Genomic DNA, 27,468 nt, shown 5'->3' on the forward strand with positions numbered 1-27,468 from the left:
GAGTGTCACGTCTCCCTCTGTGACCCCATTCTATTTTATCTATCATGACAACTGCATGCTCAGCACAGTCCCTGAGAACCCAGTCCAGGCTGTTGCCATTAAGACGAGCCATCAAAGAGGAGGGGCGGGGAAAAAAAAGAAAAAGAAAAGAGAAAAAAAACTCCTCTCTGCAGCAGTGTAACGCAGCAAATTATCCCCACCAACTGAAAAGTTCTGTGGCAGCAATATGCATTTCTGCCAATCGCTCCGAGGACCAAATGTCAAACTATAGAAAAAGCGGGAAAAGGCTGTACTGATTGTGTCAAACAGTTTGTACAATGGTAGCAGAAAATAGATTCGTGGCACTGTCTGTCACAGAAGAAATAACTTTCCCTTTATGTTGTGTCTGTGGCTGTGTTTTTATGCGCTCACAGCAATACAGTAATAGCACTGCCACTATTTACCACTGGTACAGCTTCATAATGTTTCTTATATGAGTCTTATATGTTTTTCCAAGCACCCCAGAAGGCTGTCCTTTTAATATAGCTTTGCTTATAAGCCACAGTTAATACTCCTTTTCTCAGTTTGAAATGGACTGTGTTATACATATATCAGGTAAACTCATTTTAGCTGCACAATTACTAACTTATATTAGTCTTTTTATGCTGGTGTGCTTTGTTTTTATTGTTCTAATGTTCAGTTCTATGTACCAGGTCTGTCCTTATTGAACTTAAGCTACTTCTTCATGCAGCCCCCCCTTTTTTAGATGAACTCACTCTGATCATAGACTGTATATAAAAGATGGGTGTAGCCACCAAGACCCTGTTTTGTTTTTTTGTTTTTTTGACAAAAACAGAAAAAGTCTGACTGATCACCCCAAAGCATACCCAGCCTTTTGCTCCTTTTTGAGTCTAATGAGGACAGAAAGCTGTAAAAAGAATATCATGCACATTCAGTAAGACTTGAAACTATAGCTCTCATGGCTGGGGACTGCAGAAAAGTGTTTAGTGAAGTCAAAGTTTAAGTGAGCAGTAGGGTCATTTCCCCAAAGAGAGACTTCTTCTTGCATCCAGAGAAGTTGCCTCCTGCTGGCCACAAGAAAGAATCCAAACCTGAGCGACTTTAGCACTTTCACTTTTCAGACCTGGAAGCTACGTCAGTGTTTTATATGCAGTCTATAGTTCTAACTGGCTGACATGCAAAATGCTCCTCCAAGAATCTCTCCATGGTTCCAATGTCAGTGACTCACTATGTAAGTTAAGAGAAATAAAGGTGATGTTCAGTACATGCTAAAGTCTTTTGCTTTTGACTTTCTAGGAGCATTTTTACATATGTCTATCTAAGGCTTTTGTAAAAGAGCTAAATAACATGAGAATCTTATATCATAACAGTAAATGACACAGCCTGATTTTAAACTGGTATTTAGTGCCTGGTGAGATTGATGTTAAAAGAAAAGAAGACTATTTTGATATTTAATGTAAGTTTTTAATCTGACTTAGTTTCTTTCATTTCACTACGTCTGTGTGCCTACAATTGTTTTTGATTTAATGCTATCATTTACAAACACATGAAAAGTCCACCAGAGAGGCTCGCCCTGGGCAGGATTAACTTTTAAGGGAACAGCAGAGTATTTTATGTGGGAGTAGGTAATAGATAATAGGTATGGATTTGTAAATAATTGGATATAATTATTATATTATTATATAATATTATACTACTGTATATATTTTTAACTAACTGAGCAGATTTTGACAATACTTTAAACATACGACAAATAACTTCAAAAAAAGGCAGATGTAAAAGTGAGGTCAGAGGTCAAATGTGACATGACATTTAGATGCAAACTATAGTGTTAATATTTAGAACCTCCATATACTGGCAGCATTTCCTAAATCTTCCAATACAAACAAAGGCTGTGAAATTTTAAGCACATAAAGGTCATTTTATGAAGGTCTGGCCTTATTTTATCACCATTATTATTATTTCAATTATTATCAATCAGTTATTATCACTTTGACCTTCAAATCATTGAGTTAAAGAAGAGGTCAGAGGTCAAATGTGACATGATATTTTAAATCTTTCTATATGTTGACAGCAAACACAACGCTTGCCATACGTTTTAAGTTATAAGGCTTTTTGTCACTCTTCGACCAATAAATCACGAGGGTGACCATGAAGACCGTGGTGGATCTAAGACACTTTTTAATGGCTCGTGCTCTACACTACAAAAAAGTTTGATCAGAATTCATTGAAAACTTTTCAAGCTGTCGTGATTACAGACGGAATGATCTTTCCAGTAAGGTAATCATACAGATCATATTGCATTTAAAGGCTGAAGCTGTCATGAGAAACATGTGGCTTGATTTAGGTGTTTTTTTTTTCTCTTTGAACAACAACTTCTTTGGATACATATCTGGTTGTTCCCTCAATATAAACCATTAAATAGGCTTAGGCACGGAGATCTTTTTATTTTATTTTCTTTGTTTGGCTATTGATAATGTACAAGATGTGATTTATCTTCAATATCACGTGATTCATTTTAAACAATATACTATATAGATGTAAATGCACCATCTTTTCTGGGGAGAATAAGGCTGCATTGACTTTAGGATGAGAGTTGAACATATGCTGCCATCATAAATCAGGGCCAGCGTCTCTGGGAGTTTACCTCTGTTTTTGCTCTCACTGTTCCGCCCCACTGTCTCTGTTCCATTTGGCAATGAATAAATAAAAGGTCTCTTTACAGGCTTTACAAAGTACTCCATGCTGCATTAAGGATACTTTCTATGTGTTTCCAAACTGCAATTTCCCCTCATCACTCCTCCAGAATCAAGTGACATTTTTAGCAACTTCTTTTTTTTGGATTAATTTTGAATTTAGTAAGCAAAGAAAAGTTGCGTGAGCCTTTCCCCTGAACTAGCTGCCTTTCATTCTGTTTTTGTCCTCACATATTGGTGATAGTTAATGTTGGTGCGCTGCGATGAATCGAAAGAGCAGGCGTCACACATCCATCATTTTTTTTTTTGATTACATGAAACTGTTGCAAATGAGAATCACTCACCCTTATTTCCATGCCCTCTTTTTTCCCATCCCATGCCCAGCTGCGCTTGGTGAAGTAGTTGACTGTGGCAAACTCAATCAAGGCAGAGAAGACAAAGGCATAGCACACAGCCATGAACCAGTCCATGGCGGTGGCATAGGCCACTTTAGGAAGGGAGTTTCTAGCACTGATGCTCAAGGTAGTCATGGTTAGGACAGTGGTGACACCTGAGGAGAGAATAAAAGATCAGCAGATATTTCATTATTTCTGAAATTAAACATTTGCGGTAATTCAATTCAATTTTATTTATATAGCGCCAATCACAACAACAGTCGCCTCAAGGTGCTTTATATTAAGCGTAAGCAAGTGCCATGTAGTTCCTGTGCATTCAAGAGAAGGAAATTTTCTACCAATGTCTTCAGTCACTGGGAAATTCTCTTCAAAAATTGGATAAATAACAATGTGGCAGTGAACTGTCCCTTTAAAAGAAAGTTACTTACAACTCAGTCATGGTTTGTTTGGGTTTTGCTATCCTGGCACTAAACTCTCACTTTATACTGACCAACATCTCTTTAGAGATTTAAGAGAAAAGAAAGCTGCACTGCAACATAACAATAGTCTGGATTATGGCTAGAAAAAGAAATGTTAATGCGTACTGTCTCTTTAAACCTAATATAGATTCACTTTCCTGGGTTTGGTATTAGGTGTAAGTTATAAACTAAAAATGATGGTGTAGTTCCCTGCATTGCAGAGCTTTACATAATCTACTGTATGAAATCAAAAAGTCTAGCCTCATACAGATGACATAACTCAGTGGTGCATAAACATTCAAAGTACACTGGGTCAGTCTTGCAAGTTCAAACAATGAGAATGTAGAATCTCTGTAATGACCCACTACGGAGGATTTTTCAGGCTATGTTCTTCTGTTCAAACCAGTCTGATGAATGTATTTTCTTACTAGACTTATCTACAGTACAACGAATGAAAATATTGAAAGTTTCCTTTAGCTTATACACAAACAAAGAGACATGCTATTGACCTGCATACATAAAGCACAACCTGTCTAAGCTGCAGGATTGCGTGCAAAGGTAAATCGCTAAATGACACCACTTTTGAAAAATGAGCAGCAGATCTACATCTGCTAAAATTAATTAAGGCGAAAACGATGTCTTAAAACTTTCTAAATTTCGCAGATCATTTCACAACCTGGCCTTTACAGTCAGGGCGAATGGAAATGAAAGGCAGCTCGGACAATGTTCGCCCATCGAAGCGCATCGCTTTATCTGTTCCAACCTTTCTCATCTGATAAAAGACGGATACAAAGGAGGCTTAAAAAGGCTGCAACAAAAGAGTGATACATGGCTATTCATGGGCTGATTGATTTGCAGGTAATGCATTTCTAATCTTGACTTTGTTCCACCATTTACATAAAATTAGAATATTCATCTGTACAAAAAGCAGTCCTCATTACAACAGCAATTAACTGGTGTCAGAGACGAGGACATCCGGTGCTTGCGGTAACAGTGAGTAATGCTCTTATATAAAATGCAGGTATAAATCAAAAAGTATCGAGTCTTAACTAGAAATATAACTTGGAAGGTGACTGAGGATGCAAAAACAAAAAAAATAAATTAGATTACGCAGGTAATGACAGCCACATGCTCTCATAAACCAAGGGACTGTAAGCATGATGGCGAGAAAACTAAAACCAACACAGCTTGAAACTGTCCACTGAGAAAACGGCACTGATTAAAATTACTATCATAATGTGAAGGAAATTGTCCCCTAAAAATTCAACCTCTTATGGGGCTGAAGTGATTCTTAGACGACTGTGTAAGAAAAATCTAATAGTGGGTGTATTTGTGCAGAAGTGAAGGAGATATGGTTATTCAGACTGCACAAAGGGAGCTGGAACAGTTTTTATCTTCTCAGCAACGCTTTGCCTTGCATACATTTTTAAAATCTTTTGCGCAATATATGCTTCTGCATGTACCTGTCTAAATGCAAAAATGCTAACCGTGTTTAGATTTACATAAGACTACTCATATTGATTATGCAACGCAATAACAACAACTGCAGGAGAAGGAAAATTACATTCCTTATTTGAGTACCTTTGAGTTGATCACATCTGACGCAATGTTCTTAGCATGAATCAAGTTCGATGGACAAATTGAATCTATTATTATTCATGGCTTAAAGGGAGAAAACACAGTCAATTGTCGCGATGGCAACTGGGAAATGTCTCTATATTAAAGAGGAATTGTTATGAAAAATAAAGGAAAAATATGACATGTAAATGCTTTAAATCTTGTTTTATGTTCTCTGTATTAACAGCAGAATAAAGTCAGAACTGATAAAATAAATTATTTTCAGTGCTCCTGTGCACCTGAATGTACTAAGCTAACTAAAGCTAAAAAAAGAGAACTTTCATGCTCAAACCTTTTCAAACCGTTTACTTGTTTGCCAAGTCCTTAGACAGTGCATTTCTGTTACCTCATCATTTAATAGCCCTCTGATTAACTAGCTTCTTCAATGAATCATTTAATGCATTTATTTGAGCTGGATTTAAAACACGAGATAGCACTCACCGAATACTGTGCGCGCCGGAACGGATTCTCTGTTTAGCCAGAAGGAGACCTGAGACAGTATGACAGTCATGATGCACGGAAGGTAGGTTTGAATCACAAAATAGCCAATTTTCCTTTTCAAATGGAAATATGTTGTCATCACTACATATTCGCCTGAGGGGAAAAGAGACAAACAGAAAAAGATGGAGAGACACAGACAGGGTCATGATTATTAATATACTTGTTCCTCGCTCAGAGCAACACAAGGAAAAATATTTGAAAATTGATGCATTAATGTTTGAACATTAACGTGCATGTGACAAGACGTGAGCAGTATTGAGACAGAAAATGCTTAGATGCTTAAAATATTCCAAAGATGTTGATGCACACTTCCAAACCTTAAGCTACAGACTGTATATAAAAGATGGACATAGCCACTGTGTCAACACCCATTGGCTAGTTTGGCCTTAATGCCTCAAGCTGAGAATGCTAGGTCCTAATGAGCTGAAGGACTGCATTCTCAAAGGTTTCTATACAACATGATTTGATTTTGGAACAACAGGAGTCGCCACCTGCTGGCTGATAGTAAGAATGTAAGTTTAAGTAACTTGCATTGGCTCAGATGAGAAGCTATGTCCATCTTTTACTTACAGCAAGAGTTTTTAACCGTAAGAGACAAAAAAGTATAATAATAACTAAATAATAAAGACTGTAAACAAACAGACTGGCAGATGACATCACATTGATGTCATTAATAAGACATATACAAAGTGTCACATTCTTTTAAGTGCACATTTACATGTTCCTTGGGATGTTTTTTGCTGTTCATATAAATATGTCAATTATACTAGCAAATGGATAAACTCACATCTTCTCCAACTGCCAGCTCTCAGTGCCATGTTTGCAATCTGTGTTACGAAGATAGGACGAAAAACAGATTTCCATCCCTGAGGTGTTTTTTTGGTTTTGTTTTTTTCTGAGGAGAATCAAACCAGAGCTGAACGGGCTCAAATCCTCCCATCCCCCTAGATCACTATAGTCCATTAGGTTTAAAGTTTAAAGCTTTTCCAACCGCCATAAGCTGAAGTGGTTTATGAAAGAAATCGCACTGACTCTATCATGAATCTTTGGTACTTGTCAGACTTCTGTTGGTCTTCTTCCATCGCTGCAATTCTCCTGACTTACATTCAACCCACCAAACAGCACAAACAATAAAGATACTCTCAAGGAACGCATCCTCTGTAGAGTTAAACAGGTGCAGTTATTTAAAGGAGACACACACATACACACACACACTTTTATTTCTTGGAAAACAGGAGTGCCATCTAACAAAGTGGATTCTTGGTGCTTTAGTCTCCAAAGACAACTGAAGTCTGACAGATATCAGCGACTCTGTGGCTCACCTCTTGAAAGTTTCACAAGCAAACAGCTTGAATGCAAAGGTTAAATCTCTCAAAACTGAGAGCAGCGTGGCTCGCTGGTAAGCTGTTTTACTCTTGTGATTTCCAAATGCCCCACTAAAGCAACTTTTTATTTTTAGCTTTACCATTACAAGCTCTTTGGTACTTTATCTAGTCCTATTACACCATTAACTAAAGCTGCTGATTGATGTTAGCGGTACATGATAGTGACTGATAAGTATAATAAAAATGCAGCACATTCTTGAAGGTGTTTGAACTCAAATGATCTATTACCAGTGAGATGCTGCTGCTGTAAATATTTTCAGCATATGTGAGTACCCTGCCCTCACCGTGCTATTTCATCCCTTTATATTAAATTGCTAACATAAGCTTTAAGCCCTCCAATGGGGAAATAACAAAAACATTTATTTTTGTGTGACAGATAAAAAGGATTCTGCAACAGTTTTGAAGATAAGATTTTAAGATCAAATGAATATGCAATCAAAAGAAAGGGCTAGACGATGGTTATCATAGTTGACTCTTGGCTGAACCCCAAAGGAAAGTGAAAAAAACCAAAAAGAAACTTTCACCTCTGGCAAACGTCTTCATATTATCTTGGTAAATATGCTGAATAGTTTCAGTCATCATTTTCTCGATGGAGCCAAACAATGCAAGATGAATTTAAACTGACAGAAACTGTTGAGAAACTGCAGACTGTTTATTAATTTGGAAGACAAATTACACAAGAGCCACTATATCTCAGTGGAATAGATTATATGCAGTTTATCTTTCAAAAGTGAGAATTCGATCACTTTTGAGTACTCAAAATCAACTTTTTGCCTGTTCCAGACAAACTCTGATTTCCCTTACAGTGTATTGTATGCTGCTGTCTGTACCCAGAATGGCATACCTGTGCTGGAACTGATGGTTTCTTTGCCAATAACATGTCCCAGTAAGTCATATTGGTTCAGCCTGGAGCCGTCCTCTGCCACAGCGACAGACCTCTCGTCACCCTGGGTCCACAGGTAGATCACCTCATTATTTGTGTAAGCATCTGAGCAAACAGAAGACAGCCCCCAAAAAACAGACAGCATAGGTGAGAGCTCAAAATATGGGTGCAATATTTTCTGTTTTTCTCCTACCTCTGCACATTGTAGGATTATCAGCATTTGCTTTGGCAAAAAGTTAACTGCTGACTTCAGGATCTAAAAGACATTTTTCCTAAATTCCAGTAAGTCATTCATGATAATACGCAGCGTCCATCCAGTATTGATCGGGCTGATAGACCTGCGGCCGATAATGATATCAGGTTTCACAAAAAAATTCCTTTTACTGTGTTCACCACCCTGAGATTTAATCCTCACGCTTCAGGGGATCACTGACTTTTCCTCCATTGCCACTTTTTTAACTAAATGTATCCAAAATGAATGCTCTACCTATCAGCATCATTTTATGTTGAGAGATATAAGCATTGATGCTAACACATCAAACTATATCTAATGCTGTGTTTGAAACAGTAAATAGCCTATGCTTGTGTATGGATGGTTACATGCCCCGCACTATGAGCATACTGAAAGTAATTTAAGCACATTAACTGTCGCTGTGGCGATGCCTAAAGGGTGCAGCCCAAAGAGGGAGAAGATCTTTATTAATAAAATTTTCTCTTAACTGCTTTTGTTATATTACCAAACATCATACTGCAGTGTAGTTTTAGCCTTTGTTTTGTTTTTCTTCTTTTTTTATAGTTCAGGAAAAGGTTCCTAACACCTGCAGAGAACCATCCCCACTGTTTCAGATGTCTGATCTTATATAAAACACTTTTGTTTTGACCATCTGGACTGACTTACAACTTCCAAACTTCAGAGGACAGGCGTGTGCATCCATCGGGAAATCCTCCAGGTGCATGGGGCACTCGGCATGAATGGTCAACCTGTGGGGGCAGAGGGAAAGAAAATGCATCACTGTTCAGTCTGCAGGATGGTTGAACAGGTCATTATAAACAAATGATGATGCATAATGATGTCAAATATTTCTGCAGAAACATAATTTGGAGCATTTTCATAGAGATATGTGAGACATGTTGGGAAGGTCTTATGCAAATTGCTTTATCGTGCATCAAAATTGGCTTTCCCACAAATCCAAATGTAGACCAAATAATGCTTTAATCTCTGAGTTTATTTCAAAACCAGGGATTTGTGTACGTGTGAATAAAAACTGAAGGAGAACAGATTATATCCTCTCTCTCTCTCCTCCTTTGCATCACCACCCTGTCAGTGGTAATTAGAAGGCAGACATGGACTAAATCTCCAGAGAGCACCCAAATTTGTTTCAGTTGGTCAAATGGCCAGGCCACAAAAGGCACTCTGCAAGTAAACAGAGAAATTGTGCACGTTATCTCACTCATACATGTTTAATCAACATCGGGGCTACATTTGCCGAGTTCAAACAACACAGCAACTAATTAAATGCCATCCTTTGGTGCACTAACTCACACATAAACCCCCCAAACTGGGTTATTTAAACTCAATTATACCATATTTACCCTGTACATCCATTGAAAACTGGGTTTTTATTGGGTAGATTCTTTTGGTCTCACTGTTTAATGTTGCAGAAAGTCCCACAAGTTTATTTGTAGCCACAGCCTTAAAATGTGTAACATCGCGGGCTGCCTCCACAGACAAACTTTCTGTTTCCAATTAGCTCATTGTGTTGTATTTACAACAATGCCAAGCCTGTTTTTGCCTCTAACTCGCTTCTGTGCTCTCTGTTGCTGCCTCATTACTGATAAGTGGCTCACTATCTACACAAGCTAATGCTTTACAACATAAATGTGAGAATCTTTTGCATCACACGGCACTTAAAATCAACATTCACGCGCTGTACTTATACTCTGACAGAAACAAAGGCTACAAGAAGACAGAATGGTTTTGATTAAAGACAAAAAGGCAAGCTGTCTTCATACAGAGCTTACAACTATATCATCAGCCTTGCAAAGAAGCGCTTGGGCATAGAGGTACCTTACACAGCATGTGTCAGCAATTTATGGTACTCACAATGACAATGCAGACATGCTGGTGTTTTTTGGGGAGGTGAAGTCTGATAAACTTTGGCAACGTTTACAGAACCATAAAACACCAATGAACACACATTGAAACCTCTAAAAAAAGGTTCCTTTTTCTGTCAGCCACTTCTCCTTAGCCACCCTTAGTAACCTAGTAAATGGTATTTTTTATATTCTAGAGGTGTTTACATTTCAGACTCAGGATTGTAATCAGGTGAAATGGACCACATGTTCCAATATATGATAGAGAGAAAAAAATTAACGAAAATAATAAAATTGCAAAAATAAAATTAGTACTAGTAGTTTTTTGGTAGGGTTGTCTAACATTACAGTGTGATTGCGTCTAAAAATTAAGTTAAATGTATTTTGCTTAATGTTTCTTTGCTGCCTTCAAGCCGCTGAATGGAATTCTTGTCTGAACCGACATTTCTGCCTTTCTTCTCTTAACCCTTCCTCTTGCCTTACAATTTGTTCTGGCATTTTCTCTAAAATAATATATTCCACTTTAATGTATTTAAATAGACCTAGCTTATTATACTTTCAAAGCCTTATTAAACCTTTCATGCCTAATTTTAGTTTTAGCATATATATATTAAAATATATGTATATATTTAAAATCATATGATAATTAAATATATACAGAAAGAATTGGCCACACTTATATGTGCAACCGGACAAAAAAAATAAAATGTATATATATTATAAAAAAGTATTATTTCACCCATCACTTATGCTCTGTTTCATAACCCGAGACTTATCAAATCAAACAAAAACACTTAACTGATTGACAGTGACTGATTACTCAAATTTAATTTAACAGTATTACTCCTTCCAGTATTAATTTATTAAAGTACTGCTGATGACGGGTGACAGGAATGGCAGCACTGTTCATAAACCAAAGCACTGGGCAATTTGAAATTGGATCTGATGACTGGTGCAAGTTAAGTGATCGTTATTACAAAGTAAATATTGATGTGCAAAGTGAATGACAATCGACTGAATAGCTGTTAAAACATGTTACTAAAATATTAGTATAATTTGAGTAGAAAGCTTCATTTGGAAAGCATCGTTTTGATCTGCCCCCACAGAAATTCTTAATTTCTTGAAGGGCTTGAAACATTTGCAGGCATATGCAAGAACAGCCAGACTAGAACAATAATAAAGGAAGACAAAGCAAAGAATTAATGAGGCGACTGCTACCACTGTGCTCTTTTGAACAATGTGAGACATGATGGGTACCACCCAACTATTTTCTAATCCAGGACTGTGGGGGCAGCAGTCTAAGCAGAACCCCACCACCTCCTCCACTTCTTGTGTATGTGTGCATATGTGTGTTTCGGATATCAGAAAGCTTCCAAACCACCAGGGAGTAAAAATTTCCCAAGTGTGTCCCAGAACCTCATCGGAATCTTCTCCCTCCTGAACTCCCTTCTTAGAGTGAACCCAGACATCCTTCAGGAAAAGCTCATTGTGTCGGTCCTTTTGTTTTGCTCGCTACTGACTGGTTGTGGCCATAAGGGAGGGTCTGAACAGTTGCTGCCCAGAAAATCAACAGCTATGCCTTGTGGCTGTTTTCACCACAACAGATCTCTATAGCTGCACTGATCCACTGATCAACCTGCTGCTTCAAGGTAGAGTGATCAGTCCACCCTCTTCCAGCAGAGAACCATGTCTTCAGACTTTTAATCCTCACACTGCTTAGCTGCTTTGCAGTGTATTCACTGTGTACAATAATACAACACTTGCCTTCACAGATACCAGTTTTTATATTTGTTTGATGCCTGTCTTTATTTGTTCATGTGGATCACACCCACTGCCATCACTGAAGTCTTTCTTTAGTTAAATACAATTCTTTTGTTAAAGTAAAAATGTATTTCACTCTGGAAAAGGGGGGGGGGGGGGGGGGGGGGGAGACACAGGAGTCATGCTACTAGCAAGCTATAGATCATATAAAACAATCTATTTATTTAGTTTTTTATATACTAAATATACCAAATGTTTAAAGACAAGACAAAAACTTGTGTCTTAGCAGCATTGCTTTTGTATTGTGTTGCTTTTATAGTCACATAGCAGCGTGTTAAGTGAAGCATTACTTCTCAGCTTTGGCCGTGTTGAAAGGGCTTTCTGATTGTAAATCCCCAAGTACGGCTGTACAGTTGTATTTGTTTTTGGTGGTCTCTAAGCTGTTAAGTCCACTTAGTAAATGATACATTCGCATACAATAAATTCTTGAAACAGCTTTTAATGACAAATATAAACCTGCATAAACCTCTCTCTCTTTAAAAAGTACACCTGAGTCTTCTCACAAATTAATATTAGTGAGGGACAGAGAAATGCCGAAGAAGAAGCAAGGAGGTTGAGTTAAAATGAGGTGAACTGTAAATGAGTGACAAATGCTTTCACAAAAAATAACCGCAGCAGCGCTGGCAGACAATACCAGCTCTCTAAATTCAGAAATAATGATGCAATCCTGCAGAGCCGAGGCCTTCATAGCATTTGTCAGTTCAGATCCTGTAGACGTGCTGATTAAATGGATTTAAGCAGTTGTTTAGTGAGGAATGTCAATCAAAGCGGGGCGCTATGGTGACGCACTGTGCACTAAACTTCCCGTGAGACAGATTTATATTCTAAAGCCTAATACCTGTGCAGTATGTGGAAATTTAAGGTATCAGTCTCTCCTTGGGAGTGTTTTCCAGTACCTCTAATAACACAGCAATATTTTCATGCAGATCCCCTTCAACTAATCACCCAAAGCTTAAGATAGATGAAAGGTAGCCCTAAAATTGAGAAAGTTCTTTGCCAGTGCTTTCAAAAATACATTCCATATTAAGTTTATGATATGAGTTTTATGATAGAGTCAGTAAAAGTAGGGATGGTCTAAAGAATACTTTGCAGTTTTTCATTAGGGCTTGGCAAGATATCAATATATTTGACAGAATTTTATATAAGACATGACATTATTGATGCTGTACATTGAGCGCGCAGATTTTCACCTACATGCATTTTAGCGGTTCAAAACAGTTAATCTCTCTCGCCGACTGCTCACACATTAGAATTCCAGATCTTAGTGTTTTTACTTTTTTGGCTCAACTCTGCAATGATAGAGGGGGATGCAGTTGTAAATTTGCATGAAGTAAGTGTTTATTTTCTTTATTCAGGCAGTAAAGATGGTTAACAACATTTGGATTTATGTAATAACACTATTTTTACTTGAACTATTCAGTTCATTTCCATTTTATTTATATAGCACCAAATCACAACAGCAGTCGCCTCAGGGTGCTTTACATTCTTAAGTTAAGACCCTTTAATAATGTAGAGAAAACCCCAACGATCAAATAACCACATTTGAACGTGCAATTGGCGACAGTGGGAAGGAAAAACTCCCTTTTAACAGGAAGGAGGGGTAGCCAAGTGCTGCAACCATTTGGGGATGATGGGAGGACAAATAGCACACTGCGGAACTATGGTTTTAATGCTAATATTATATAATGTAATAATATTAAGGTCTCTAATGTATAATAGTGTTAATAATATTAAAGTATGCCATACCCCCCCCCAAAAGCATTGCAATGGGAAATACAGAATTCCTATAAATGAGTTTTATTTGCTGGTGTTTATTTTAGCTCCATAATACAACTAAGCTGGTTCCAAAAATGCTTTTGGGCCTCTAAGGATTATCAAGGATGCCAAGGATTATCATACTTAATCATGCAACTTTTTCATCATCTCACAATACATTTCCCTGCTTATTTAAACATGTTAGTCCTTGTAATACTACATCAGAGCTCAGGGATCTTTGTTGGCCTTGGCAGAACTGCCACAGCATCAGATCTACTCATGTGGGAGCACAAAATGATTTTTTCACCATTTCATTTTCACCCCTAAAAATCTATACTGACCTTGTGCACGAGCATCATAAAAACATTTCTGCAGCCTTTTCACGGCCTAGTGCAAAGCTGGTGAATGCTGATCGACAGGTTCAGTGTTTCCAGCCAAAGCAATCACAGAATTATTTTTGCTGTTATTCAGTACATAATGGTATTCAGTGACTATGACTGTCTTGCTGATGCTATTTACAGTGTACTTTACGCATGACATACACACAATGACACTCCTTTGATCAAGTGAGTATTATTCACTCGGCTGTCTGCGTGTGATACATATATGGGCCAGACTGGCTGCAAGTCAGCTATCTGACTCACAGACAGGTAAAAAGCACAATTTTATTCCTAAGATGTTAATTTTCACCCTAGTGCCACCACGGTGTTTGCATTCATGCTTTTAAATAAAATGTCTCTAGCTATTGAATTTGCTGATATACACACATCATCTTGTAAAAGCTAAACTAGGTTCTCTCATAATCTTCTAACTTTTCTTTGGAATCCGGGACTATAGTTTCCAATTTTCTTTCTATCAAATGTTCATGTTCTAACTGAAAAAAATATGACAAACATTCCGATTTCATTTGATGAAGGATGAGAATTTTGTAAATTCTCAGCTTGAAAAATGTTTTCAATGATTCAATATTGACTATTATTGCTGCTGTTCCTCTAATAGCCAGTTGAGGCAAGCTGGGAAAGTGAGTCAATAGACTGCCATGTTCAAATATCTGTATATAATGATTAGAGCATATTTATGTAAATATGCCTCTATGTACCCTTAACATTGGGCCAATCTGAATGAAACTTTGCATGGACATGGTGACACATACAGTAACTTCCAGTAACTTCTATATGATCTTTAAAAAACCCCATTTATTATAAATCAAAACTAAGTTTTTAAAAATGTTTTAATATTGGCGACAGAATTTTGCTTGACTTGACTAAATACAGGATGATGAATTTGAAAAACCATTACAGGCCTGGCAAAAACTGCCCACAGGCTGGAGTTTTATTCGTCCAACAAAACAACATTAAGAAGCATTTTTACACACTGATACAGAAAATGGCTTTGATCTTTATGGATAGTTTTCCTTTTCATATGGTGGGTCAATTTTGTTTGAATCAACCCATCTACATAAACTACTGGTCAAAAGTTTTAGAACACCCCATTTTTTTCAGTTATTTATTGTGATTCAAGTTGTTTAAGTCCAATGCATAGCTTGAAATGTTACAAAAGTAAGTGCTCAGATTTAAAAAATAAGGTTCAACAGTATGCCATCAAGCAGACGAAAAGGATGGTTCCACAGTGTGTGGCATCAACTGTCAGACATGGAGGAGGAGGTGTGATGGTCTGGGGCTGTTTTGCTGGATCCAGGGTCGGTGACTTGTACAGAGTGAGAAACTAAACTAAAACAGCTACCACAGAATTCTGCAGTACCCACTGGTTGCACCTAGTTGGTCAGGGGTTCATCCTACAGCCAGATAGTGATCCAAAACTTAAGTCCAAGACATGCCAGAACTACCTCAGGAAAAAAGAACAAGATGGTAAGCTTGAAAACATGGAGTGGCCAGCACAGTCTCCGGACTTAAACCTCAGTGAGATCGTTTGGGATGAACAGGACAGAAGAGTGAAAGCAGAGCAACCTTTAAGTGCCACACATTTATGAGAACTTCTGCAACAGATATATGAAAAACTTTCTGAAAAACATTTGATGTCTATTGTAGAAAGAATGCCAAGGGTGTGTTCAGCTGTTATATCTGTCAAAGGTGGCTACTTTGATGAGTCAAAAATTAGAAAAATTGGGGTGTTCTAAAAGTTTTTACTGGTAGTGTATAATACTACTACTACTATTACTACAACTAATAATAATAATCCAGTCGTTAAGTCTGACGTCACTAGCCGTGTCTGGGTCTAAACTCCGCTGCAGGTCGATCACTATGGCATTACTGAGAGTTGAAAAACTGTCTAAAGTCTTTCATCTTTAATAAAATGATCAACGTTCTGCTCTACCAGGTGTAACAATTGAGTTTAACATCCAGGCATCCATGAAAACGGAATTTATGACATTTAACGGAGTTGGAAGTTAGCAGGAAGTTAGCTTGCTAGCTTCCATCGAAATACAATATAGCATGTCCTGACTGCGTGGTTTTGGAAACAAATTAAAACATACAGCTCTGTTATCACTTCAAACATAAATGAAGAAAGAAAACTAAACAGCAGTGACGTTTGTAGGGTTACTGAAGTTTGGCTAGCTGTAGCTAATGATGTGCTACATGACCGCTAGCGACACAGCTATGTTAGTATAATATAAACAAGCTAACTTTTTTTCCACTCGATAAAAGTTAACGTGAGTGCTGAGCTGTAGTTACATCCTAAGGTTTTAAAAACTGAGCTTAAATAAATGATTAGCGGTAATAAAAGCCGAGGGAGGTCAACAGTGATTACTGACTGTTTTAGGAGCTTTTTGAGATTAAATAGAAGAAAATACAAAACATTAAACATGTTAACAACACAAAAGCCATATTAAACGCAGACTACTTTAGGCCCAGAAGTAGGATTCGTCATGTCATCACTTAACGACCGGTTAGTGTATTTGAGGCTGAATGATAGGAGAGGAATGCTGTCACAGTCAACTGTATCCCAAGCTTCCTAGCATAAGCTTATAAGGAAGCGAGTCACCCTTTCATACATATGGAGAACTTCTGGCTGTAAAAAGTGCTGAGTGCCAGTGGGTGAAATCTTTTATTATGCTTTCTTTTTTCTTTTAGGAATGTCAAAATAAGGATGCTCTCATGCCAAATTAAGACGGTTAATATATCTACTAAACAGCACCTGCAGATTTTTTTTTTTCAAGTGATGGTGTTGACCTCCGAATCACCACAAAAAATGCTCACCTCATTGTGTATAGAAGCGTGCCGTTGTCGACTAGTCGTAGCAGTTTGTTAGGAGTTGTCATGTTGTGGGCTACAGATTTCTTTCCATTGTGGAAAAAAGTATCAGGAGTCCAGATCTTACTGGCCAGGAGGTTGTTGAGGGGTAAAACCTGCATGGGCCCATCGAACTTCAGCCGCTCATCCCTCCAACTCTGGCGAAAGAAGACATCGATGGTGTACTCCTGATGGGAAGAGAGTTTGAAGAAATAGTTAGCAAGGCAACAATTCACAAAACTGGGAACATGGCTCTCATTCAAGCCTTACGATGCTCTTATTTGTGAAAGCATACAAAAAAAAGGCTACATGATGTTAAGTTGAGCCACCTTTTTTGTTCCTTTATTTCCACTTTTGCTTTTCCTGCTTTAATGAGTCAAAGTGCATTTCCTTTTTTGTGTGACACGATTACTGCTCCGTTAACAATGTTGTGTTTCTCTCACACTTAAGGTGTTGGAGCCTCAGCGAGAAAGCTTGTAGAACATCTGTTTCATGTTTTATTAATGTGCGGCACAGTATTTCTGCATCGTCACCAACACACGAAAGACCAAACAAACTAAAACAAATGCGGGAAGTAGCTGTTCAAAATGAATTTATTTCACATTATTCATTCAATGGGTCTTGTGTCCTAGCAACTGCTTTTCCTCGCCAGCTGTGTACAGCGGCTTTGCAGACAGAGAGCTGAAGCTTGAACAGAGTGAGATGTGGGGAAGCTATGCCACAACAGTGCGCAACAAAGGCACGGTCCACGTGTTGCTAGCCATTTTGGAGCTTTTTGCTTGTTCGCTGAAACAGCTCAGGTACTGTGAACTGTAACTGGCTGCCCCCCTGAGTGACACCTTGATTAAGTCATTTCCCATTGGTTTTAACAACAGGATCCCATCATGCTCAGTGGGAGAGGGTGTGCAGCTTTCATTCAACACAGCAACAGGTCTCCTCTAAACAGCACAGGATGGATGTCTGTTAATTGATGCGATTGACCTCCTAAAGGCCTGCAAACTTGCAATGCTATACAATAATTACATCGCATCTGTCCTCACAGCAGTGCTCTAAATAAAGCCCACAGAGAGCTTCACAGACTGATAAAAGCCAGAATGTGACTAACGTGCGCAACCCTCAATCACTTTATTTCATCTTTGCCCCATTTATTAATTAACTGCAGTCTCTGGTTCTTTCTTTTTTTAAAATGGTAAATGGTCTGTATTTGTATAGCGCTTTACTTGGTCCTAAGGACCCCAAAGCACTTTACACTATACACAATCATCCACCCATTCACACACTGGTGACAGCAAGCTTCAGTGTAGCCACAGCCACCCTGGGGCGCACTGACAGAGGCGAGGCTGCCAGACACTGGCGCCACCGGGCCCTCTGACCACCACCAGTAGGTAACGGGTGAAGTGTCTTGCACAAGGACACAACGAGAGACTGTCGGAGCCGGGGCTCGAACCGGCAACCTTCCGATTACAAGACGAACGCCCAACTCTTGAGCCACAATCACCTACTAAAGAGTTCAAAAAGTAAATCGTTAACTGTTTTTCCCATTAATTATGTCAGACTGATTCCTTCATGCATTAAGTTCTCAGTGCTGTCATCAAAGGACTCTCCAGGTCACAAAAAAGACTAATGACCAAACACATGTGGACAGTAGGGCAACCATGACACTGATTTATTGTTCTGTCCTGTGCATCTTTAACAAAAACTTTCCTGCACAGTCTAAGAAAGTTTGCTCTATCTTGGCATACAAAAAAGGAACCCTAGTAAAACATTTAAATCCCCATCGCCAAGGTTATCCTTTTGTTATGCATGTTAATCACGTCTTTATGAGATGCCAAAGCAGGCCTCAATTAGTGTAAAACATGCAGTGATGTAAACTGACAATAGTGAGCTTGGCCCAGCTGGGGTGAAGCCATCATTTGTTTGTTTCTTTTGGACAGAACCTTCTGTAAACATGGGGAATTAATTTGAAGACTGAAAGACAGAAGTGAGGAAAAGTATAGTCAATCTCCACAAGGCCAAATGGCACAAACCATTCAGATGCCAGCTGGTGTTCCTCCAGGGACTGAGTGATTGATTTCTCCTTGACAGAGGAGACAGAGCGGAGCGTCTACCCAACAGTGGCTGTCAAATATCTTTTTTTACAGCAGTCAGAATCATGAATAGATTAACTATGGCAAACAACTCTAATTTAAAGAACCCCTTTAAACACATGACACAAGTATTGCAACTGCATTCATTATTTGTCTTCACATAATACACAGACCATTTTTACAAGATTGCTGGCATCTTGCCTTTATTAGAAAGATGGATATTTGGGGTGATTGATGTGCCCTGGATGGATTCAAAGTGAAAGGTGCAGATGCTCTGCCTTTTTTTACCCAGACAGCCCACAAATAAGTACAAATTCCATAACTGTAAAAACATATTTGCTAAGGATGTATGTTTATTGCTGCAGTTAAAAAACCAATGACATCATAAAAGTGGCAACTGGATCTAGACTACAAGAAAATTTGTGGAGCATGCTGAGCTGTAAATTAAATCATTTGATTGGGCTCTGATAAAAAAATGTAAAGATTTGCATTTTATGGGTTGAAAATTCCTCAACAGGATGTATAAGCTCACCTTAAAACAAAAAGGTGCCTTTAAATGTTATGTATTGTGGACATGTATATATAACCTGTGAAGGACTGCTGACCTGTACAGGATGTACTCTAATCTGTTCACTATCAGCTGAGACTGAATCTATTTCCCTGGAATCCTAGTTGGATATTCAGTTTTGAAAATGAGCAGATGAAGGGTCACCTTGTAAAGCTAGTGCTGACATAAAGTCAACAGCTTGAGACCAATCAGAGGTGGGTGGTCCACTTCCTTCAGCTGCCCACCCTTCAGTGGCAGGTCTGTGAAACGGCGCTCATTTTCAATTAATCCTCAAGGCTCCCGATTCACAGGAGTGATGTTTGGAGCTATAGTTTAAACTTGGACTTCTGATGTCTGTAGAAGCATCACTGTACATTAACCCTAACCTAGACTTTTAGATGACTTGGCAAAGGTAGCAGCTGGCAGGATGGGCTCCTTGACTCATTTTACTCCTCTCTTGGTCTCGCATTGACTAAACAATAAAAAATATCCCTGCTTTTGACATTATTGGGGATATAGCAACAACTCTAATTGATAGAGATGTAGTTTTTCGCAACAACCAATTTTTAGCCCACTGTTTGCGAGCAGATCTATTAAAAAATTCTAAAACAATTTGCATGAAACTGTTACTTTTGGAGTTGACTGAAATTTGGGTTCATGAATTTTCAGTAGGATTAATTACCGCAGCAACACAGGAAAAAATGGGAGACATTCTCTTGATGACATACTTCTGGAAGCAGGAACTCAGTTCAGGTATGATGTGGAGGGAATAGTCAGCCTTTGTGTGGGTGTGCAGTCTTGGACTGTTGTTCTTTTGTAATTTAGCAGTGGGGTGAAGTTACAGTTTAATGACTATAGAAAGTAATTATCTAAGGCTACCCTTATTATAGTCATTACTTAATGTGAAAAAGAACTAAAGAAAGGTACTTCACAACAAAATACCGTAAATGACTGCTATAATCAATATTAGAATAACAATTAAACCAAGACTAAAGTAAACTAAGATGAGCTCACTGGCCACTTCACTGAATGCCCCTTTTCTTTCAGAATTGCCTTATTTCTTCATGCCATAAATCCACAAGGTGATAGAAACATTCCTCAGAGATTGTGGCTGCAGATGTGCCAGCTGCATGTTTGTAACCCATGATATGAATCTCTTGTTCCACTAAATCCCATAGGTACTACTGGATATAAATCTGATGGTCATTTAAGTAAAATAAACTTAATATCGCGTTGAATAAACCAATCTAAGGTGATCTGAGCTTTGTCATATGGTGGGTTATCTTGCTGGGATAATGCGCCTTTGTCAATGTGGTTATAAAGGAACGGACAACACCAATACTCAAATGATGCTGATTTGGTACTAAACACCCAAAAGGTGGCAGGAAAATGTTCCACACAACATTACATCACCGACAGCCTGAATCATTGATACAAGGCAAGATGGATCCATGCTTTCTTGCTGTTTATACCAAATTCTAACTGAATGTCACAAGACTCAGACTCATCAGAAAAAATCAGGACTCGTCATGCTTTTCAAATCTTCTATTGCCCAATTTTGGTGAGACTCGCAAATATAGTTTCCTGTTCTTAGTATACACAAGTGGCAACTGGTGTGGTCTTCTGTTGCTGTAACATATTAGCTTCTGCATACCTTGGTTGTAAAGACTAGTTATTTGAGTTAATTTTGCCTCCATATCAGCTAAAAAACCATTTTCCTCTGACCTCTCGAATTAGCAAGGTGTTTTTGCACAGAGAACTGACACTTAATGGATATTTTCTCTTTTTCAGACCATTTTCTGTAAACCCTATAGACAGTATATGTGGGAAAATTGTAGCACATCATCAGTTTCTGAAATTTTTAGTTTAGCCCATATGGCACCAACGACCATGTCACATTCAAAGTCACTTAAATACTGTTTCCTCCCCATTCAGATGTTTGGTTTGAACTTCCAAAAGTCATCTTGACCATGATTACATGCCTAAATGCACTCTTACTGCCATGTGAATGGCTAATTATATTTGCATTAAAGAGAAGTTGGACAGGTGGACCCAAAAAAGTGGCCAGTGAGTGTATTTTATGAAAGGATTCAGTCACAGTTACAAAGTCACAAATTATCTTTCAAGCCCTTAGTTGTTTCGAGAAGCAGCAATTTTCAGCTACGGAGCTTTGATGAAGCCTCTGTACCCTCGCTGCTCACCAAAGATAGCAACGAGCTGGGATGGACAGATAGATTAGACTGACATTTTTCTCACATGTTGTGAAAGGACCACAATGTGGCTAAACGGCGAGAAAATCTGGACTTTGATCTGATAAACACAGCGATGACTCCAAATAAATGCTAATAATGACTTTTGAGTTAGATGTGTAAGTACAAACAGTTTCCATTTGATTTTTTTCTCACTATATCATCAACAGATTTATCACCAGCTGCAGATGTTTGATAATAAATGTCCTCTTTTAATGGGCTTAGATGTAAATTAAATTCCTCCTAAACTGCCTGACTGCACCCCTCTAAGACCATAAAAAAATGAAATTTCATGAAGTGAAAGCTTCAAAGGGCAAAGCTGGGGTTACAGTGGGGCAAAAAAGTATTTAGTCAGCCACCGATTGTGCAAGTTCCCCCACCTAAAATGATGACAGAGGTCAGTAATTTGCACCAGAGGTACACTTCAACTGTGAGAAACAGAATGTGAAAAAAAATCCATGAATCCACATGGTAGGATTTGTAAAGGATTTATTCGTAAATCAGGGTGGAAAATAAGTATTTGGTCACCTCAAACAAGGAAAATCTCTGGCTCTCACAGACCTGTAACGTCTTCTGTAAGAAGCTTTTCTGTCCCCCACTCGTTACCTGTATGAATGGCACCTGTTTGAACTCATCATCTGTATAAAAGACACCTGTCCACAGCCTCAAACAGTCAGACTCCAAACTCCGCCATGGCCAAGACCAAAGAGCTTTCGAAGGACACCAGGAAAAGTATTGTAGACCTGCACCAGACTGGGAAGAGTGAATCTACAATAGGCAAGCAGCTTGGTGTGAAAAAAATCAACTGTGGGAGCAATCATCAGAAAATGGAAGACATACAAGACCACTGATAATCTCCCTCGATCTGGGGCTCCACGCAAGATCTCATCCCGTGGGGTCAAAATGATCATGAGAACGGTGAGCAAAGATCCCAGAACCACACGGGGGGACCTGGTGAATGACCTGCAGAGAGCTGGGACCAAAGTAACAAAGGTCACCATCAGTAACACACTACAACGGCAGGGAATCAAATCCCGCAGTGCCAGACGTGTTCCGCTGCTGAAGCCAGTGCATGTCCAGGCCCGTCTGAAGTTTGCCAGAGAGCACATGGATGATACAGCAGAGGATTGGGAGAATGTCATGTGGTCAGATGAAACCAAAGTAGAACTTTTTGGTATAAACTCAACTCGTCGTGTTTGGAGGAAGAAGAATACTGAGTTGCATCCCAAGAACACCATACCTACTGTGAAGCATGGGGGTGGAAACATCATGCTATGGGGCTGTTTTTCTGCCAAGGGGACAGGACGACTGATCCGTGTTAAGGACAGAATGAATGGGGCCATGTATCGTGAGATTTTGAGCCAAAACCTCCTTCCATCAGTGAGAACTTTGAAGATGAAATGAGGCTGGGTCTTCCAACATGACAATGATCCAAAACACACCGCCCGGGCAACAAAGGAGTGGCTCCGTAAGAAGCATTTGAAAGTCCTGGAGTGGCCTAGCCAGTCTCCAGACCTCAACCCCATAGAAAATCTGTGGCGGGAGTTGAAAGTCCGTGTTGCTCAGCGACAGCCCCAAAACATCACTGCTCTCGAGAAGATCTGCATGGAGGAATGGGCCAAAATACCAGCTACTTTGTGTGCAAACCTGGTAAAGACCTATAGTAAACGTTTGACCTCTGTTATTGCCAACAAAGGTTATGTTACAAAGTATTGAGTTGTATTTTTGTTATTGACCAAATACTTATTTTCCACCCTGATTTACGAATAAATTCTTTACAAATCCTACCATGTGGATTCATGGATTTTTTTTTTCATATTCTGTCTCTCACAGTTGAAGTGTACCTCTGGTGCAAATTACTGACCTCTGTCATCATTTTAGGTGGGGGAGCTTGCACAATCGGTGGCTGACTAAATACTTTTTTGCCCCACTGTATGTCTGTTTCACCATCTTGTGAGAAGGTTTACTGGGGAAATCAGATAAGGTTTCATTTTATTTGTTGCGTATAAAGAGCACAGTGCATTATGGGAACAACTCTTAATAAAATCGAACATATTTGTGTTCATGTTTTTTCTGCCTTGGGTACTGCAGAACCAAATGAACTAAAATGAATTAGGTAAAACCAAATCTCTGCCACTCTCTCACATGCCACAACTAAATGGGTCTCTAATGTTTTCAAGTTGGGTTTAATGGCTGAGAAATTTCAGTAGATACTGAAGGGCTCGCCACTGCAGTATAAAAAATAATTCACATTAGTGAATTATGGAATGAAAGGAAATTAGGAAAATATGAACAGTTGTTGAGGTAGGATGTACACGAGACTGGGCTAAATGAGTCTAGATGTTAAAAAACGAGATCGAGTGTCTGGATCTCTGGTAATGGCAGGAAGGTTGTGTCTAATATCTGATAGAATATTAATGCAGCCTTTTATCATAAATTAATGAGTTCATTAAATTCTAAACATTTAATTATTACATCCTCTTGTAATAATGTCACTATGGCTTTGTTTTAAATTGTTTCTTTTCTTTTCTTTTTTTCGTTTCAATGAGTTCTTTTTATCAAATCAGTTTTTAGCCAAGCAACCTGAACAAGCCGTTTATGCCAGGGAATTTCCACTCGGTAACCCATGCTACTGTTATTCGTGACTACAACTGGAGACATTTTTTCTTTAGATTAGCAGAATGGTTTGACAGGTTTGATTTAGTGCCTCTGACAAGATAGCATATTGTGCACAAGCGCCGTTTCCCCAATTTACTGTGCAGAAATGCTATGCGTGGTACACAATATGTCATCATGTCTTGTTTTTGACAGTGCACAGCAGCCCAGAGATAAGATACTGGTTCGCTGGTGTGGTAATGATACAGAATTAACACAGCTTTTGGGCCCAGTTCTTCTCTTCTGTGGGCATCGTGTCGATCAGTCAGAGGCTTGATTAATAATTACAATTTCGCCTTTCTCTCTCCCCTTGCCAATTATTCTGTCTCACTTGGATTCTTGTTTGCTGTTCACCTTTCCCTGCTGAGAGTAGAACCTGCGTGAGACTTGCATTGAGTTGTGAATCCCATACCAACTCCAATTATTGTCAGAGCTCACAAGCTTCTGCAGCTCTGAGCCGTAAACATGTTTTAGCACTTCACTGCATCACACTTCAAATAGGAACATTTTGTTCCACGAATATAAAGTCAAGTATGTAGCAGTAATCACATAAAAGCAATATGGAAATGGGACTCATTAGCAAATTATGACTGTTTGGAGCTGCATGCAGTGATGCAAACATGAATGAATTACATTTAGAAAGGAAATTTTGGTTTATCCATCATCACTACTACAAAAATAGAATAAATCCATCCATGCATGTTAAAAAAATGCATACGTAGTGTCCCCTGACAGTGTTTTCACAGTCCGCAGTAGAAAATGCAAGAGAGATTTATGAGAGATCAGGGTTTCCATCTTGTGTCCAATGGAAATCACGTGATTTAGATGGAACATATTCAATTCAATTTATATATCACCAAATCACAACAACAGTTGCCTTGAAGTGCTTTATATTGTAAGACCCTACAATATCAGAGGAAAATCCCAACAACCAGACATCTGTCCCTCTGAGCAAGCACTTGGCAACAGTGGGAAGGAAAAACTCCTTTTTAAAAGGAAGAAACCTCCGGCAGAACCCAGCTCAGGGAGGGGCAGCCAGAACAAAGGACACACTAGAGCTGGGCTATATGGCCTAAAATTCATATCGCGATATAATTTGAAGCATATATATCACGATATATTCTTTTCTTCTGTATAACGTATTTTCTACACTATAAGGCACACTTAAAATCCTTTAATTTTCTCAAAAATCGAGAGTGTGCCTTATGTATGAATTCTGGTTGTGCTTACTGACCTTGAACCGATTTGGGCGTGCAGAAATCTGTTAAAAAATGTTTTAGTACAACTTTGGTAAGCCGCACTGCTTGATGGATTGTCAGAGCATTACGGCTGCCGTAGTGAGGAGCTTCGCGGAGTAATCTGGGTCCAAAACTCCGTCCATTTCAGGTCCCAAAGTCAAACGAACACTGAGAGTTAAAAAACGGTCTAAATTCTTTCATCTTTAATTAAATCATCAGCGTTGCTGCTTTGTCGGGTGTGACAATTAAGTTTTAGAAGTTACAGGAAGTTAGCTCGCTAGTTTACACCTAAACATTTCATACCATGTTCTGAACGAGAGATTTTTTGAAAATAATTAAAACGTACAGCTCTGCTACCACTTCCAACATAAATGAAGACAGAAAACTAAACAGCAGTGGCGTTTGCAGGGTTACTGAAGTTGGACTACCTGGTATATAATGTTGTGCTACATGATTGCTAGCGACACAGCTATGTTAGCATAACTTTAGCACAGTGAAGCTGGAGGATGAACGCCAACTTTTTTTCCACTCAATAAAAGTTAACGTGAGGGATTCTGGTGGTCAGGGACAAATGCAATCGCATAGCAGGATGCTATACACGGGCCAAACTTCAGTCAGGAGAACAACTGAGATTATTCATCCACAATACGAGGTTAGTTATTGATATACTGCAACAATATGGGAATAGAACAGCTGCGAGAGAATTCAACATTAATGAATCAATGTTACGGAAGTGGAGGAAGCGCAGTTTTTGGCTTTCCCCTTATTTCAAGAGTGATTAATCTCTTTGCTATGACTGTCACCCGCCATAATTTGCAGATGATAATGGTTGTAACCGCTGCGATGCTTTCGACCAAAACAGGCACAGCTTGATGACATCATCAACATGCGCTATCGCAATAGAGCGATATAGTCACAATCTCTATCATTGGCCAAATTTAGATATACGATTTATATCGTTTCTATTATATATCGTTTCTATCGCCCACCCCCAGGACACACTATGGAATATATGTAAACTGATGTGTGGCATATGTATAAAAACTGAATACCATTATAGTAGATCTGCTATATTAGATTTATAGTGGCTCTGCTGTACTACTTTAACATGGATGTTTTTTTTATCCTTGAACTTCCCTTGAGTTCTAGTCTGTATTTATCTTACACTGCCCTTTGGTGCAGTCCCTTAATTCATCCTGTTTGAAAGAAGCTGATTAGCTTTCCTCTATTTAACCCTCAAGCAACCAAGCACTTAAATGTAAATCTATATGAACACATTTACATTTAATTACAGAATCTAATGCTACTTGTTGTAATACTAATAATATTTCATTTTTAAAACCTGAGGTATGTTTGAATCAGTAATGCATTGCAGTATTCTGGTATTTTAAATGACCAGAATACAGTTTTCTCATCCTTTATAAGTGCAAACAAAGATTTTTTTCTGCAGATTTAACCTATTTTGTGCAGAAACATTCAAAATATTTAGATTACTGAAATATCTAGAAATATGGAATAACTGCCTACAAGCTCGAGTAAGGTTTCACTGGTCAAGTTCACATCTTGCGTGTATTTATGTTTTAAAAATCAATTGCATAAAGTATGACTTGTTTGTGGCTTTGCTCTGGGCTGCGTTGGTGAAGCGTTGCTCTGGTTCCATAGGCAGATTCTGTGTCAGAATGGTTGGACATCTCAGGGATACTACCTTCACTATCCGGTGCCAACTCATCTCCATCCTTGAGCTGTGTTCACTGTCACTTTGGGCACTTTCAGCACTTTGGGAAAGTATCCAGTAAATTTTGATACTCTGGGTCTGTCTGAATGTATGAGAACAGT

The 27,468-nt window shown here is 38.6% G+C and overlaps 1 protein-coding gene across 2 annotated transcripts in view; it reads right to left on the minus strand.

Annotated features, from left to right (window-relative positions):
• The window catches only part of gabra3 (gamma-aminobutyric acid type A receptor subunit alpha3), a 118,527-nt gene that overhangs the window by 13,156 nt on the left and 77,903 nt on the right, over positions 1 to 27,468 (minus strand). For both annotated transcript variants that reach the window (XM_086309587.1, XM_086309586.1), the window contains exons 5-9: positions 16,824 to 17,044; positions 8,834 to 8,916; positions 7,897 to 8,040; positions 5,608 to 5,760; positions 3,041 to 3,246 (exon numbers count right to left, since the gene is read on the minus strand). In XM_086309587.1, coding sequence (XP_086165713.1) covers positions 3,041 to 3,246; positions 5,608 to 5,760; positions 7,897 to 8,040; positions 8,834 to 8,916; positions 16,824 to 17,044 — 807 coding nt within the window. The remainder of the gene's footprint in view (positions 1 to 3,040; positions 3,247 to 5,607; positions 5,761 to 7,896; positions 8,041 to 8,833; positions 8,917 to 16,823; positions 17,045 to 27,468) is intronic.

The sequence above is a fragment of the Aulonocara sp. 'chitande type north' Nkhata Bay genome, linkage group LG10 (genome assembly GCF_057382095.1).
Source record: "Aulonocara sp. 'chitande type north' Nkhata Bay isolate Kocher_YH1m ecotype deep benthic linkage group LG10, A_spYH_male_GT1.1, whole genome shotgun sequence".
Taxonomy (NCBI): Eukaryota; Metazoa; Chordata; class Actinopteri; order Cichliformes; family Cichlidae; genus Aulonocara; species Aulonocara sp. 'chitande type north' Nkhata Bay.